At 37.1% G+C, this 17,579-nt stretch overlaps 1 protein-coding gene across 1 annotated transcript; it reads left to right on the top strand.

The window, feature by feature from the left end:
* Positions 1-2,484: 2,484 nt before the first annotated feature.
* Positions 2,485-6,232, top strand: LOC145163563 (uncharacterized). The gene is made up of 4 exons (XM_079082392.1): positions 2,485-2,652; positions 2,904-3,185; positions 3,444-4,310; positions 5,993-6,232. Exons 1-4 carry the CDS (start codon positions 2,485-2,487, stop codon positions 6,230-6,232), a joined length of 1,557 nt encoding a protein of 518 aa, XP_078938518.1.
* The last annotated feature ends 11,347 nt before the right edge of the window (positions 6,233-17,579 follow it).

Below are 17,579 nucleotides of genomic sequence, written 5' to 3'. Positions count from 1 at the left end.
ATCTTAAACATCAGTACCTCTCATCACTTTTATTTCATCACACATCATCTAATTCATATACCCATGTTTTACCCAACATATTTGTAGATAAAAATACATATACAGTTTAAAACTTGTATAAAACATCAATTCAACAGTCAACTCAAATAAACAATTAATATATTTACACATAGCACGTACTTCAAGGTAAATACTTCATATCTATGTGTAAGGTGAAAGTAACTATACACTCACCTGATTTAATGAAAATAGGGCAGCAATTCGTTTCTTAAAACGATCGTTTCTAATAAAACCGGGAGTTTTATTGAGAAGCCGGGCTCTGCGAAAGGTCGGGTTTCAAAACCGAAAAGATAAATTTTTTGGGCCTTCGAGCACTCCGGGATGTGTTCCGGGCGTTGGAAATGATCTCGGGGCATCGGGGGAGGTCAAAATGCTAAAAATATGAGTTTAGGGGTGAAAAAGGGCAAAATCCCAAAATTACCCGGGAAGTCTCGCAACCCTCTATTTATAGGGGGAAGCTTCTGATCGGACGGCTGAGAAGCCTCCAGGTGGCAAAGATCCGAAGCTCGCAGTACATAGGCTCGCACGTGGCTGCGCATGCGAGGCCCTCGCTGGCATGATCTGATTGGACCGAAGTCCGGGTCCGATGAGGGAAGCCCGTGGCTTCTGCGAGGGTTCGGACACAAGGAAAAGAGGGCACGCGTCGGATGACTCAGCAACATTCCGGACAGGTGGCACATGCGAGGCGAAGACACGTGGCCGAAGTCCACGTGTGCGAAAATTCCCGGTTTTGGCATTATTCCTCGATTTTCGCGCCAAAACTTCTAAAATCCATAACTTTCGTATACGAGCTCCGTTTTTGACGTTCTTTATATGCACGCATAGGTAAAATTATGCTCTACAACTTTCGTTTAGACTTCATCGGCTAATTTTGACTTTAATTATTATTATTATTATTTTTAACAGACCGGGACAGGAAATCCGTTAAAAATTCATAACTTCTTTATCCGACGTCCGTTTTCGTCAGACTTTTTACCGTTGTGATAATAATGACGAGACCTTCGATTCTCATTTAGGTTGTGTCGGCTAAAAATCACTCGATCTAAAATTCGAGTTTTTAGCTGTCTACTGCTAAGCTGAAACTTCGAAAAATCATAACTTCCTCATACGAAGTCAGATTTGGGCGTTCTTTTTATTGAACTTCTCGGTTTAACGAATACTACAAGTTTCGTTTAGATCACTAAGGCTAAAAAGTAGTTTATCAAAAACTTACTTTTTACGACATTCGGCCCCGTGCCGGTTTTGTCGCGAAACTTCGACAGGTCATAACTTCTTCATTATAACTCGGATTTCGGCATTCTTTATATATCCGTAATCCTTGTCACGCCCACTACAAGTTTCTTAATAGATATCGGCTTTATCTAATAGTTAATTTTGACGCTCATTTTTATTCTTAATTAATTAAACCCTAATAATTAAGCATAAAACACATAATTCACATAATTGCTTTTCATTTCTTCTAAATGAGTTACAAAGATTAACCTAGACCATTATGTCAATATTAATGCCTAGCCTAGAAACACGGGCGTTACACTATTGCAGACATCAAAGGACTCAGCCCATCTCTCTGCATGCATAAAATTTTGATGGAAGAAGATTATAAGCCATCGCGGGAAGCCCAACGTAGATTAAACCCACCAATGATGGAGGTGGTTAAAAAAGAAGTTATGAAGTTATTGGATGCTGGGATGATATAGCCAAATATCTGACAGCAAATGGGTCAGCCCAGTTCAAGTTGTACCCAAGAAGGCTGGGGTGACAGTGGTAGAGAACAAAGAAGGAGAGCTGGTTCCAACTCGGGTTCAGAACGGATGGCGCGTTTGTATCGATTACAAAAAATTAAACGCAGCCAACCGGAAAGATCATTTTCCTCTCCCATTTATAGATCAGATGCTAGAGAGGCTTGCTGGAAAATCCCACTACTGCTGCTTGGATGGATTCTCAGGTTTCCATCAGATTCCAGTTGCTCCAGAAGACCAGTAGAAAACGACCTTCACATGTCCATTTGGGACATTCGCGTATAGGCGTATGCCCTTTGGACTCTGCAATGCACCCGCTACCTTTCAAAGGTGTATGGTTAGTATCTTTTCTGAATATGTTGAGAATACCATAGAAGTCTTCATGGATGATTTTACTGTCTATGGAGACTCCTTTGATATTTGTTTGAAAAACCTCACAAAAATTTTGCAAAGATGTATTGAAACAGACTTGGTCTTAAATTTTGAAAAATGTCACTTTATGGTTGACCAAGGTCTGATTCTTGGTCATATTGTTTCAAAAAGAGGTTTGGAAGTCGACAAAGCAAAAATAGATGTTATAAAAAACTTACCCTACCCGAAGAATGTTCGGGAAGTACATTCCTTTTTTAGTCATGCAGGTTTTTAGTGGAGGTTTATAAAAGACTGTTCGAAGATATCAGTCCCCATGTGCCAGTTACTACAAAAAGATGTTGAATTTTACTTCAATGAAGACTGCACGAAAGCTTTTGATGTGCTGAAAAATCTTCTTACTTCAACCCCCATTATTCAGCCACCAGATTGGAGTTCACCATTCGAGATAACGTGTGACGCCAGTAACACTGCTGTTGGAGCTGTTTTAGGATAGAGAAAAGACCGGGTTCCCCACGTTATATATTACGCATCAAAAACTTTGGACATCGCCTAAGAAAATTACTCCGCTACAGAAAAAGAATTGTTGTCAATTGTTTTTGCATTAGAAAAATTCAGACAATATCTGCTGGGCACGAAAGTTATAATCTTTTCTGATCACACAGCTATCCGGTACCTTCTTGCTAAAAAAAAGACTCAAAGCCATGGTTGATCAGATGGATTTTGCTGATACAGGAATTTGATATAGAGATCAGGGACAAAAGCGGTAGAGAAAATTTGGTGGCTGATCATTTGAGCCGACTCACTCCACCTGAAGACCCGACACTGATTCGCGAGATATTTCCTGACGAGCATCTATTCGCTGTGCAGAACCCTCCTTGGTTTGCTGTAGTGGACTACTTGGTCTCCAGAGAGCTCCCTTCAGATCTTACCCGAGCCCAGAAAGATGAAATAAAGAAGGAGGCGAAAAGATATGTTTGGGACGAGCCGTATGTATGGAAACACTGTGCTGATCAGGTGATTAGAAGATGTGTGCCTCAAGATGAAGTCAAGTCAATTCTGAATTTCTGCCATTCAGAAGCTTGTGGAGGGCATTATGGTCCATAACGAACCGCACGCAAGGTCTTGGACAGCGGTCTTTATTGGCCTCATATTTTTCGTGACTCTTTTGTGTTTTGCAAAACTTGTGAAAGGTGCCAAATAAGTGGGTCTTTGACATCTCGGAATCAAATGCCACTTACCCCAATCTTAGTATGTGAAATCTTTGATGTTTAGGGTATAGACTACATGGGTCCGTTTCCGCCATATTTCGGGTTTGTGTATATCTTACTTGTTGTGGATTACGTGTCCAAATGGGTCGAGGCAAAATCTACACGAACAGACGATGCCAAGGTTGTACTTGATTTTGTCAAGACAAACATATTCGCAAGGTTTAGGACACCGAAAGCCATTATTAGTGATCGGGGTACGCATTTCTGCAACCACACCCTTGAAGCAGTTCTCAAGAAATATGGTGTCACACATCGGGTATCCCCAAAATATCACCCACAAACCAACATGCAGGTAGAAGCTTCAAACAGACAGATCAAGGGCATCATAGATAAAACCGTTAATCCTGTCAAGAAAGATTGGAGTATTCGATTGGATGATGCGTTATGGGCTCACAGGACAGCATACAAGACTTATATCGGTATGTCACCATATCGAATTGTTTTTGGCAAACCTTGTCGATTACCGGTTGAACTGGAGCATCGAGCATATTGGGCTGTCAAAAATTTGAATATGAGCATGGATGAGGCTGGAAAGAAGAGAAAGTTAGATATCCAAGAGTTAGAAGAAATCCAAAACGATGCTGATGAGAATGAAGTAATTTATAAGGAGAAGACAAAAGATTTCCACGACAAAATGATCTCGCGAAAGGTATTCACTACCGATCAAAAGGTACTCTTATGTCATTCTCGTTTCAAACTTATCTCCGGTAAATTGAGGTCTCGTTGGGTGGGACATTTTGTTGTTACTAACGTGTTTGATCAAGGTGCCATAGAAATAAAAAGTGAACAAACAGAAAAGATTTTTAAGGTTAATGGTCATCGTCTCAAACCATTTTATGAAGGGTTTCAAGTTACGAACGAGGAAGTGGAGGTAGTCGAGGTCCCGACTTACCGCAATTGAGGAAACCAAGTAACAATGTCGAGCCAACGACTGTAAAAATGGGCAGCTTACCGGGAGGCAACCAGGGCATTTGTTTTTGGTTTTCGTTTTGCAACTTATTTTCACTTTTTGTGTGTTTTTAGTTACTTAGGTCGTCTCCTTTCAATTCAATCGTGCTTTTCATACGAAAAGGAGCAGAGAGAATTTGCAAAATTTTGAAGAAAATCAGTTTTTGTGGTACATGCGATCGCAGGTTGTGTTTTTTGGGTCGCAAGAGATCATCGAGGACTTTTGGAACGATTTTTGATGAAAAAAAGATTTTATGCGATCGCAGGTATGCTCCTTGCGATCGCATGTTTTTGTTGTTTAAAAAATATAGCATCCTCGAGTCTTTTTACGACGGAAACAACAATTTTTGCCAAACATGCGATCGCAGGTTCTATACATGAGATCGCATGTATCATTTTTTTTACAGCTAGACGATACTCACATCTTAAAACAACCGAATAGTTAAAATTTTAAAAACTTGCGATCGCAGCTTCCAGTTTTTCTATATATATCGATCACATGCTCATTTGACACATACCACAACTCAAAAACTCTTTCTGTATTTCGATTATTTTCGAGTTTTTTCACCAAAAACCACACAAATCACTCGTTTTTCATCCAAATCAAGCACAAAAGGTATCAATATCTTCTATTTTATTTCTACTACATCTTTACGGTAACGAAATCATGATTCCACGGTTGAAATTCTTCAAAAATCTATTTTTCTTCATTTTAAAATTTGAATTTTTGTGAGTTTCTTTTTTAGATCTACGCTTCGTTAGCACTCCGCAGGTCCCAAAAACTTGAAACGTTTGCACCGGATACAATTCAGAAGAGGTTCATCCGGAAGGAATTTCAAAAATCAAAAAAAATTTCAAACGCGAAAAATATAATGCTGTTCAGCGCGCAGTTAGATATATTCGTTCTGAAACTGAACTCTTTTGTTTTTGTCATATATTTGCACGGGCTTGCATATCCGTTGTGGGAGTAGTTAGAAAAATTTATTTTTGCTTGATTATTGTTTATCTGGAAATTGTGCCTGATTTGTCCCAGTTTTTGACTTGAAAAATGCCTCCTAGACCTTCCCGTTCACGCAGAAATATTGACAATCCGGACCCGTTATACACTGTTCAGGCGGACAATGTGACTGTAGATTTAGGTTCATAGGCTGCATTTGACTGTTACCAGCGACTTCTCGACCGCGTGATTTTACCACAAGCCTGGCCCCCAACCGCGCATTAATGCAGGAACTCCATATCTACGATGGTGTTCGTGCTCTTTTTGCCAATATTGGCTGGGAGCGCCTTTTATCTGCGGATTTCCCTACCTGTCCCTTACTCACCCGAGAGTTCCTAGCTACCCTCAGTGAAGTCAACCAAGAGGGAAATGTTGATTTTCGCTGTTTTAGTACCCCATACTCTATCCACATCCACCAGTTATGTACCTTTTTCCGCACACCCATCACCAACCTATCCCAGTCCACCGCCGCCTTCAATGTGTGCGATTTTTGGCACTCCATCACAGGATTGGAATTTTACAAGGCGTCCCAATCCGTTCAGACTAGTATTGTTCATCCAGTTCTGAAAATTGCATTGAAAATTATATGCAATATTATTTATGCACAGGTTGAGACCACCAACGCCGGTAAAGCCGAGCTTTTCCTTTTATGGTGCACGATCACCGGGTCGTACCGCCCTCATTTTGGTGATGTAATCATCAAAAGATTCCATAGGGTTAGAAAGCTCAGCACCGGTGATGCCATTCCTTGTGGCGGTCTGATTACAGTCATTGCTCGCACCGTCGCGGAGCAATCTCTTCCGGAGTACACCTTCTTTTCGGGCGAATCCTTTCGTTTGACCCTGTAGAACCTTCGGGCAATGCACATGTTACGTCCCGCCTCTGGTGGGAATGTCTGGATGTTAGGACGATCCACTTATTTCAAAGTCACTAGTCCTAATGACATCTCCCTCGTTGATCCCATTAGCGAGACTGCGTGGGTTCTTCCATCGAACATTCCACCACCTCTTCGCCCACACAGGTCACAACAGGCACCCGCGCGTCCGCATTCTGACCGACCATCTTCATCTACTATGCACCCTAATTACACTGACGCCACCCCACTCTCCTATAGCCAGCCTGATCCCATGCATACTGACTTTCAGGAGGAGCCCCAGCCCACCCAGCCACCTCACCCTGACCCCAACTCCCCCTTCACTTACCAGCATTATCTTGACATCCGCCAGGATATTGCCCTTCAGTAGAGTATGACCGGTCTTCGCTTAGATTACTAGCTTTACAGAACCCAGGTTTTCGGGTTTCGTGACAAGGTCTTAGGTTATCGTGAGGATTTCACCGACTTCCGCGAGGAGTTCTTCCGTCGCTTTCCATCCTCACCCGAGTAGTCATTTTCCACTCCTCCCTAAGCATTGAGGACAATGCTTAATTTTAAGCTTGAGGAGGGGATATGTTATCCGTTATCCGTTTGTAAAAAAGTTTTTTTTAAAATTAAAAAAGTTTAAAAAATCCAAAAAGATTTTTCATTTATGTTTTTTTTATTTGTCATTTTTCTTCCTAGTTTTTTTTATATTTAATATATATATATATATATATATATATATATATATATATATATATATATATATATATATATATATATATATATATACGATATGATGACACTCTTTACATACGATAGGTCCATGAAGTGGGATATTGAGAATTAAAAATGAAAAAAATCTGAAGCGACATGATTGTTATTGGAAGTGTAGAATCAACTGTCATAACTAGGGGACCCAAGACACTGTGATTCGAGACCCCAGCCTTAGATAATAAAAAAATTGCGTACTGAAACGTTTTGTGGGCGGTAATAACAGCTTTAGGATGATTTGCTTCTGAATGTTTAAAAAGAATCTTTATCGACAACTCTGGATCCACAGAACATGGCCCTATTTGTTGACACGTGTTACCTTCGCGGTAACAGAGAGCTTAAGTATCAGATCCACACAGTCAAAGAAAGAAGAAATGGTACAACGTTATATCCAATACCCAAATCGAGAATTTCAAGCGCTCAATTGAAGAAATTTCAAGAAATTCCAAAAAAAAAAGATTGAAAAATTCAAGCTCAAAACGAAGTACAAATCAAAGTTCAATCAAATTAGAAGCCGTTTCAAAGTTACATCTGGGGAATGAAGCGCTGTGTGATATGATACTTGTGGCTCTCGAAAAAGTGAAAGCATAGAGCTCGGGCTCTTACGGGGGTTGGCCATTGCTGCTTCGGCGAAAGCTGATTTGGTCATGCGGGTTCTTATGGATGCGTCGATTCTGATTCTTGACCATCTAGTCTTAAGGACATGAGATCCGGACTGTGATATTTTCGCTCATAAAGCTAATTAAGGTATAAAGTTTAAATAAAACTAGAGTAGGACTATTGGTTTACACCGTTTCGTGGTCTTCCTTACTTTGGGAGTTTGTGATACATGAAAGGTAGTAGGATGGTTGCTTAGGTGTTAGTGATTGGAGCCCTTTTTGATGTAAAGTCTGATTGTATATAAAAAAAATATAAAATATATATAAAAAAAGCATGTTTTATTTTTAGTTGTTCGTTTCTCTTTTTCATATTATTTTCGTTCATTATTCATTTTCTTTATTTTGGCATGCATATTTTATTTCTTGTTCTGTTTATTTTCTGTTGTTCTTGTAGTTAGGTTTTTCCTTTGGTTGTTAGTGTGTCTAGTTTATTCCTTTACTACCCTTGCCCTCTATTCCGATTACAACGTTTATCCTTTCCTTACTCGAGGACAAGTAAGTTCTAAGCTTGGGGAGGTTTATTAGATGCATTTTATATGCATCTTTTAGCACGATTTCCTCGGTATTTTGTCATAAAATGCTAACTAACTCCCAATTATTATTATGTATTGTGTGTTTCATGATTATTTTGTAGAATGCCTGTACTGCTCACATTTGTTATGACTTTTTAGGGCAATTTGGAGCACATGGATGATTAAGAGAGTTCGGGATGTGTTGGTGGATGCTTTGGAGCTTAACTAGAGCTTAGACTAGAGAAGGATGCCGAGGAATGATCAAGAACAGCTTGGAAGGAGGAATGACGATCGAAAAGAGACAAAATTGAGTGCATGCGGTCGCATACCCTATACATGCGATCGCAGCTTTACCCATGCGATCACATCTTTGGTCGTAGCTTTGCTTCGTAGTTTTTTCGTGCCAAAAATTCACCAAGATGAGAAAAGTTGATACATGCGATCGCAACAACAGTACATGCGATCACAACCTAGCTTCATGCGATCGCAACTAGGCTAAAATGTATCAAAATGGTAATGTACTTCATTTAAAAGGCTCGGGATGCGTTTTCGGTGATACATGCGATCGCAACTTGCATACATGCGATCGCATGCACGGAGTTTTTAATTCTAGACGTATAAATAGTGCCCCACACTTATCCAATAACCCTGATTGGCGATTCTAAGGCGATTTTCAGAGGGTTTCAAGTGAAGAACGCAAATCTAAAGGAGACGATTCAATTTCTTTTCATTGTTTAGTAAGATTTATCGTTTAGACTCTATTTTCTACTGTTTGTAATCTGTTTTTAACCATGTCAGGCTAAAAACTAAGATTTCAGTTTCGCAAAGACGTAACCTTTTCGTATGATTAATCATTAAGCACCATGTTTGACTGTGATTACTGTTTAGTTTGATCAATTCTGTGTTTAATTGAGTGTTTGATTTTGATTTCAGTTTCTGTTGGCCACTTGAATTGTTTGTGAATCATTCTAGTTATCTAATCGTTTAGATCCGTAATTATCTAGACTAATTGGTAAAAAGTAACATATATTAGATTAATTATGTGTTCAGGGTTAACTCTAATATGAGTTGATCAAACAAGTTCTAACGCCTCCAAGCCTATGAGAGGTATTGGACTCTACTGGGAAATTACAATGTGTCTAATGCAACTTTTCTTTGTTAATCAAGAGCTTGTTTGGTTAATTTGGTAAAAAGTTGATTTAATTCAAAGAACTTATTTTGATTAAATGATTTTTGTAATAGAGGTCATTAGAGCTTGTTAATGAACTTTAGTACCAATTTAAACAAGTGCACAGTCAAATATTGTGTTGAAGGTTAATTACAAGATGAGGGGAGTCATCGCGAAACTAGAATTGCTTTCTCTTATTTGAATTTTTACCACTTTTAAATTCAGTTAATCTTTTATCATTTTTGATTTTTATTAGTTTAAATTTTCAGAATAAACCCTCCCCCCTTTTATGTTTTGTTCGTTTGTCAAGAATTAGTTCGTGCCTTACGCAAAGAGGCTAAGACTTTAGGACGTGTCCCTGAGGATCCGACCATGCTTACCCGTATTACCTGTTAGTGCAAAAGAGCAGTCTATTTATACTTTTATTTGTTTAAATCGTGCACGAAAGCGGTTTTAACAGTCGACATATGCAAACAGTAATTAATAACTAGTAAGTACATGTAATCATACAGATCTACTACTCTAACACATCACTACAGCATATCAACATCCTATACACAAGGATACATAACAAAATCTAGTGGGATGACATTGGTGCCTTCGACCCACGAGTATAGTGAGAAAACCCACCTCAATATGACGACAAAATGGACCACACACCCAAGCTGACGATATTCAGTCCTCCTCACGCTAAATGCATAATAAAACCTTAATTAATAATTAAGGTAATAATTAACCCCCAGAGAGTCTTGGTTCATAGCTAATCCTCCTTGGCAAAAAGACCATTTTTCATATTTAAAATAAAATAAACACCCATTTTTTAATAAAGTTACATTCAGTTTCAACCATTTGTTCATAAACCATTATTCAGAAATCAGAGTTATAAAGAAGACAATGTGGAATCTCGAATCATAAAACTGTTGATGTGTGTGTACAGTCCCGCATTCGCAATCTAATAAGTACCTGCAAAATATTTAATCCAAAACTACAAACATAAATCTTAGTGAGTTCCTAAAAATATCACATACAACACATCATAATAATCAGCTAAGGGTTATCAGCAACCTTGGGATTATCAGCAGTCTTGAATATCACATACAACACAACAATATAAATAACTATGAGTTATCAGCAACCTTGGGGACTATCAGTGGTACTAGTGGGCTAACAACATGCCATGTGGATTAACAGCACACCTCACGGGTATCAACAACCCTTGGGGACTATCAACAGTCCCATGGACTCACAACAGTCCAAGAGTTATCAGCAACTCAGTTCATATATAACAACAATCAACAAATAAGACCCAACTGGTCAGCATGTATATACTACCACACAAAAAAGTATAGTGAGAAGACTCACCTGAATGAAGAGCTAAACTCCGCTACTCAAAGTCCCATAGAATCAGTTGTCGAACTTCCTAAACCATACACAAGATAAACCTTAGACTATAGCTTAAAACCCCTTAAAGTTTGACCAAAAGTCAAGGTGGTCAAAGTCAACGGTCAACGGCCAAAGTCAACCCCCAGACGACTCCCACGCCGTGATCACTCATTGGTCACATCGTGGCGTCTTCACGACAAAACAATTGTGATGGCACCGTTTATCACGTCGTGGCAAGCAGACTACCACATCGTGAAAGCTGAACTCTCACAACTTAATGGGTTAAGATCTTAATCCTTCAAGCCAACCATTCATACTTTCCAAAAGGCTTTATTACTTCTATGCCAACATAAAAATCGTATATTTACGAACATGCATGCCTAATGAAAGTCTAGATCTCAAACTAGGTCAAAATGAGGCAATAAGACCAAAATCTCATGCATGGAGTTCAATACACAAACAAACTTGTAACACCCATAAAAATCACAAGAAATTTAAACTTTTAAAATCAACCCCATTCATAAATTGTTTACAAATCATAGTTTTCAAAACATTTTCCTAACATCAGAGTCTCACAAAATCATAAGTCATAAACAAGAGGATGTGTACGGTCACGCCTTTGCCCTCCCGCGGTCATCCGAAGTACCTGAAAACATAACCCAAAACTGTAAGCCAACGCTTAGTGAGTTCCCACAAAGTACCACCACATAAACATAATAACAAATAACATGCATATAGAGTCTTCATCCTGACTGTAATGTCGCACTGGACTACTGACTATCTGGTGTTGGATCAATGTCTAAGTCCATAACTATATTTGGTATGTACTTGACCCGACCCGACATGGTCCATTTGGGTTGCACTTCACCGGCACAATTTATATGGATAGTCTTTTGAGAATAGTATATTTATGATTTATATTAATATATTATAAGTTCTAATATATTAATATGGAATCATATTATTTAATTAGTATTGATCAAGAATTAATTTAGAATTGATTAAGTGATCAAAAAGAACTAATTAAATATGGACTCTTATATATATGGAATGGGCCAAGTTCATTTAGGTTGGGCTAAGCTTTCATGGATGGTCCATGGAGCTTTTAACCCATGGATCCTATGTAAATGAAAGGTCATGGGTATTAGCGTTTACATGGATGTAACCTTAATCCTCCATAATATATAAAGGGGTCCTTGGCTCACAAAATTGGCACAAGTGTGTGAAAATAAGAGTGGGCCGATTTTAGTGTGCATACATATTCTCTCAAGTTCTTCCAAGGTGTTTTGGTGATTTATGATTCCATTTGAGGCTTCCACACTATTGGGGCTAAGCTCTTAAAGCTTGAAGACATCAAGCTACATCAAAAGGTATGTCATCTAACTAGAACTTTGTAGTATAGGTGCTTCATAATATGCTAGTTAGGATGAAACCTTGGAATAGTTAATATTTGCATGTATAATAGAGAAAACATAGATCCAAGGTTTATAGGGTTGCATGTACACCATAGGAGTGTTAGAATGCTCAAAACCCAACAGTGGTATCAGAGCCAGGTTGTTTTCTATTATATTCATGCAAATGTTTGATTGTCAAAGTTGGAAAAAAAAAGAAAAAAAAACATGAAGTTTGTCAAATTTTAAGATAATTACTTGTTTTGTGAAAAACTAATTATTTGTAAAATTTAAATCATTTGCTATATGAGTTGAATTAGGTCAAATTTAGTAAAAGATAAAATGATATGATTATTTTATTAGTTTTAAAAGTTTGATCTAAATGTTTTAAGGAGTTACAAATTTTGTCATAAAATTTTAGAGCTCAAAAGTTTTCTTTTTTAAAGTTGTGATCTTAAGAGTTTTGAAACTTCCATAAGTTATGGACATGAAAGTTTTTTTTAATAAAAAAAATTGATTCAAAGTTTTTATGGAGTTACAAAACTTGGTGTTAATGTTTTAAAGAATTCCATAACTTGTTCTTAAGTTATGGAACATGGAAAGTTTCATCATAAAACACCATTAATTCCATAAGTTATGAAATCCAAAGGTTTTCAAGAGTTACAAAACTTGCCCTCAATTTTTGGAATTTGAAAAAAGTTTTTTATGAAAAAAAAGGAATTGAATTCTAAAACTCTTGGGTTCATAACTTAAACAATTAATTAAATGGTTTTAATTTTGAATTTAATAATTGGAATTATGATGTTTTATTGAATAATTCAATTAACTCTTATGGACTTTATTAATAGATAATTAAAGTGTTTAATTAAAAGAGAATTAATAATTCCATAATGACATGGTTTAAATTTAATTAAATTAAGAGTATAGTTTAATTAATAGATTAAACCACCAAGTATTTTAAATGTCTAAAATACACCCTTATACTATTATAATATTAAAAGTTTAATATATTATATGTATAAGAGCAAGTCGTCTTACCATTAGTAGGCCTCATTCACGAAGCCGGTCTATAAGGGGGGTATAAGGTTACTGCCTATAAAATGGCAGTTTAATGGGTGTCCACTCTCACCCACCGCTTCCTTGACTGGTGGAGGGTCGTTAGCCGAACAGGTAGGACAAGGACTATAATTCTCCCTTCATTAAAAGTATTAATGATAAATACTAAGTAACTAAACTTTTTATAAATTCTCAATCTTAGTTACTTAGGAAAATGTGAATAAGGTGCTAATCCATGAAATTACACTTTGCACTTTGTTTAAGCTGTTAGTGGAGCGTGTGTGGTTAACCGGCACACTAACCTGGACTTAACAAGGTAGGCAAAGGGTAACTTAATGTTTATCATAGTATCGTTGGAGCGTGTGTGGTTAACCGGCACATCGATTGGGGGGTAAATATTAAGGGTACCAAGTATATTTGCATGGTTACTTCACACCTTGTTTTGTGATCCTCGACATCCCAGTCACAAAACCTGAAGGGCACACTCGAGATTGAAACATGCCATTGAAAAGTTTAATGAATCTCAAAAGAATCTAGGAGTTTCAAAACCAATTAAAACCTAATAATACATTTCGTTTATCTTGGTGGAAATTGGTGAATCGTCATTCACCTACCTTCAAATATTTTATAGCTTGGATTACGGCATCCCTCTTCCAAGTTATAAAATAGTTTGTTGGGTCCTAGCCTTAATATATCATATTGGGTGTTATATTAAGGACTTAAATCAACTTTACGTGAATTTCTGCCATTGTTGATGTCTGGTTTAGACAACAATGATCTTCCCAAACCAAGCTTTCCTAATGAATATGACTTCCCGAGTTTGGATCATGGAAGTCATACTTTTCTTCCTCCACCTCCTCCAATTATTCTCCCTAACCCACAAGTTCAAGGTCACTCAAGCCCTAATGGCAAGCAAGGTCTATGTGTGATCACATCTTAGAGATGAAGTCACATATTGACAAGCCGGGAGAGTTGGGTGTCAAAGTCTTGAGAAAGTTGGATGTTCAATCTCTTTCTAAGTCACATAGTGAGTTCCTTTGGGACTACTATGAAACAGACTATGACATGAACCTTAATGATCATATCTATTTGCTTGGTGCTGCTGAATCAGCAATGATTTGGAACGATAGTAAAGCAAATTTGATTAGAAGATCAACTTCCCAAAAACTTTATGGACAGTGACAATGGTGACACTGGAAATCCAGAAAAAGCATTCTCTTCCCAATGGAAAGGGATTGACCATAGTCAACCCGGTTGACCAAATGGTAAAGAGAAAGGCTAAGTCTGAGATAGTCCCATTACCAAAGGGTCCATATGTTTATTTTGCCAAAGGAAGGGGCGTTGATTGCAAAGCTGTCAAATTTACCTAAGGATGTTAAAGTCAATAAGTTTGACTCTACATCAGGTAGAGCCCACTATCTAACTCTGTTAAGTTCTATTCTGAGACCCTCATTACATGATGTGACTGGGTCACATGTTGATGTTTTAAGAATCAAAGAATAGAGAGAAATCTTAAAGGAAGTATATGCTGATTCTGATCGCGAAGGTGGATTTCGATCGCATCAGAATTTTGAGCAGTTGCTTAAGAAGTTATGATATATTGCTAAGGAATAGATAACAACAATTTTCCATGTGGATTGTAAGGATAAGTTTTTCCGTAAAGTTTTAAAATAAAAGAAAATTGTTGCTTATATGATTCCACTGACAGCAATATTGGAAAATGGATTTGATTCTTTCATTTGTGGTAGTGTCTAAATTTACCAAATCAGGAAAGTTCCTCATCACCCAAGTTTCAATTGGACCGAAACTTGGAATCATGCAAGTTGAATAGTATGATGAATGAGAACTTTCAAGCATTGGAAAATCAAGACTAATTACTTGTTCACATGGATGTGTGAGTCAAGTGAAGGACTAAAGGGATCGAGTACACATTCTTGTGCATTGGTCATGTCCACCACAAAGCTCGTTAAGACTATTTAATTTACTAAAGTTTAGTAAATATGGTTATACTTACAAGTTTAAGTATAATTCTGAAACATTGGAAAAGTCTCAATGTATGGCAGAACGAATGAGAAGAATCAAATTAGGCAGAAAGATAAAAGTTTCTCAAATCTGAAAAGATGGGAGAGTACTTTAGTATCATGTTTGTGATCATCTTAATGATTTAGAAATCATATCACAATTAGTCCTCTAAAGGTCATCTTAGTGCATTATTATGACTAAGAAGAGGAGTCATGAATTGTTGAAATGGTTAGATCAGGAAGATGAGTCATACTTCGTTCCAAAACAATTCTTAGAGTCATACTCCAAGATTGTAACTTGAGTGACATATCTTAAAGAAAGGTTTAAAACACTTGTCAAATGTAAGAGTAAAAGTGTCATACTCTTGTACATTTGAAATTGGTAAGTTGTGATGTTTTGGATAAAACAAAGACCAACTAAGGCCAATTGTGTGAAGTGTTTGTCTTGATAAAGAATCCGCACTATCTCTTGAATATTTGGCAAGATAGTCTTATATGTCAAGAGGATAGTGGGAGTCTTAAAAATCCTAAAAAGAATTTCAAGAACTAATCAAGAATAAAACCTGAGGTTCTTCACTAGCACACGACTTGAGGTTTATAACCTATCGTGTTGACATATTCTGTGCCCATTCCAGTTAAAGTTGGCTTTGCATAGGAGTTCTGAAAGTTCTCAATTGGTTGCATAACAACTTGGAAGCAATGGCAGGCCCTGTACTGCAAGGTGGCAAGAAGTTAAGATTGCATAAGTTCAGTCCATATGAGTTTGGATTTGTCATTATCCTTGTCTTGTGACTATGGTTTTGACGATTCACATGGATAAGAACACATACACCATAAAATCTAAGGGTCATAAGGTTTCTCTCTGATTCATGAAAATGATGGTGAGGAAACACTTCCACCAAGTAGATTTGAAGCAGATGGCAAAAGGTCTAAACACTTGAGACTATGATTACGACATCCCTTTTCATAGTTCTGAAATTGTTTAGACACACATGCTTGCTATCTAAGGAAAGGTGTATGATTTTGATAAAGTTTTATCAAAGCATCTCGTATCAGAAATCTGAACTTTGGTAAGAAAGTCAATAAAGTATTGATTCCTAGAAGTCCAGCTGATTTCTGAGTACATGTCAAAGCTAGTGGGAGCATAAGTGTTATGCTAATAATCATCATGTTAGTGGGAGCATGATAATTATTGTTAGTGTTGCAAGTTAGCAATGTTAATTATAGAAAACAAAAGTTTCAATTCGTGAGGCTGCAGGGATTGAAAAAGTTGTTTTGCTATAATTAAGGGAGAGGATATACTTCATTTCAGTTCTAAAGGCTTAGATTGAGACCTTAATCATCCTTAGTCAAGAATATATATATGAATTTCATGTTGGATTGGTTCAACTTAAGGAAAAATTCTATATATTGCATTCTCAAAATTCGATTATGATTACGGCATCCCTCTTCATAGTCAAATTTTGAAAACATGGAAAATAAAAATATTGTAGCAAAAGACTGGTCTAGAATCATGTCTTTATGTGAGACATCATGAATCGTGTACCATTTGCTTTGGGTACAGGATCGATTGCATGTGCTATAATATTTTTCATTTCTAAATTTTTCCAAATGCCCAGAGGCATTAAGAAGGGAAAAGGTCTAGAATTGGATATGACTAAAATGATTAAGCAATTGTTGAGGACAATCTGAGGTTTACCAAAGATTGGTTGCTCAGGGACAGTTGGAAGTATAGTGCTAATTTTGGAAGGACCATATTGACATCTTCTGAAAAAAGAGGCATCTCTTATTCAGAAGTGATAGTCAAAATGAGAATATGGAGTTGTCTCCATAGGTGGAAGTTATCTGTGTAAGATTAGAAAACTTAATGCAAGAAGCATGTCCAAAGCAATGTACTTTGAATATGAGACTTAGTTTCCATGGAGTTGATCTCCATTGGAATACCTTATAATGACTGTTGACAAGTCTTTGTGACTTTGTACATATTCATTACAGGAGGGTCAGTGCATATAAGTTTAAAATCTAAACAGATTTCGATAAATGATAGGAATTTGAAATTTTCACATTTTTCGATAAGGATTTGGGAGTGTGAAATTAGATTCATTGAAATTATGTTCAATTGGTTTATTTCACAAAGTAAGGATCATAGAAAAACATAGAGTGCATACTTGGTGTATGGCAAAGCTATTGTTTAAGAAAAACATAGTGTACATGCTTGGAGCATGGGACAACTAGTGTTTTTAATTCAAGTATAAAGTTGATAAAACCGAAACAATGAATAATGAGTAATCAGTATGGTGATAAATAAAAGTGTTTATTTATATTCATAGGGTTTGATACCATATTTGATTCATTTATTCTTATGTTTCACTTTG

Source organism: Lactuca virosa, chromosome 3 (genome assembly GCF_052849685.1).
Source record: "Lactuca virosa cultivar CGN04683 chromosome 3, Lactuca_virosa_CGN04683_v6, whole genome shotgun sequence".
In the NCBI taxonomy this organism is placed as follows: Eukaryota; Viridiplantae; Streptophyta; class Magnoliopsida; order Asterales; family Asteraceae; genus Lactuca; species Lactuca virosa.
This window is presented reverse-complemented; position numbering and strand designations above follow the sequence as displayed.

What these genes read in the sequence shown, in the direction of transcription:
- LOC145163563 (XM_079082392.1), top strand. Translation starts at nt 2,485, where the DNA reads ATGTGCCAGTTACTACAAAAAGATGTTGAATTTTACTTCAATGAAGAC. An exon ending in GTAACACTGCTGTTGGAGCT is followed by an intron (nt 2,653 to 2,903) that starts GTTTTAGGATAG and finishes TTGCTGATACAG; the next exon opens with GAATTTGATATAGAGATCAG. An exon ending in TTACGAACGAGGAAGTGGAG is followed by an intron (nt 4,311 to 5,992) that starts GTAGTCGAGGTC and finishes ATTTATGCACAG; the next exon opens with GTTGAGACCACCAACGCCGG.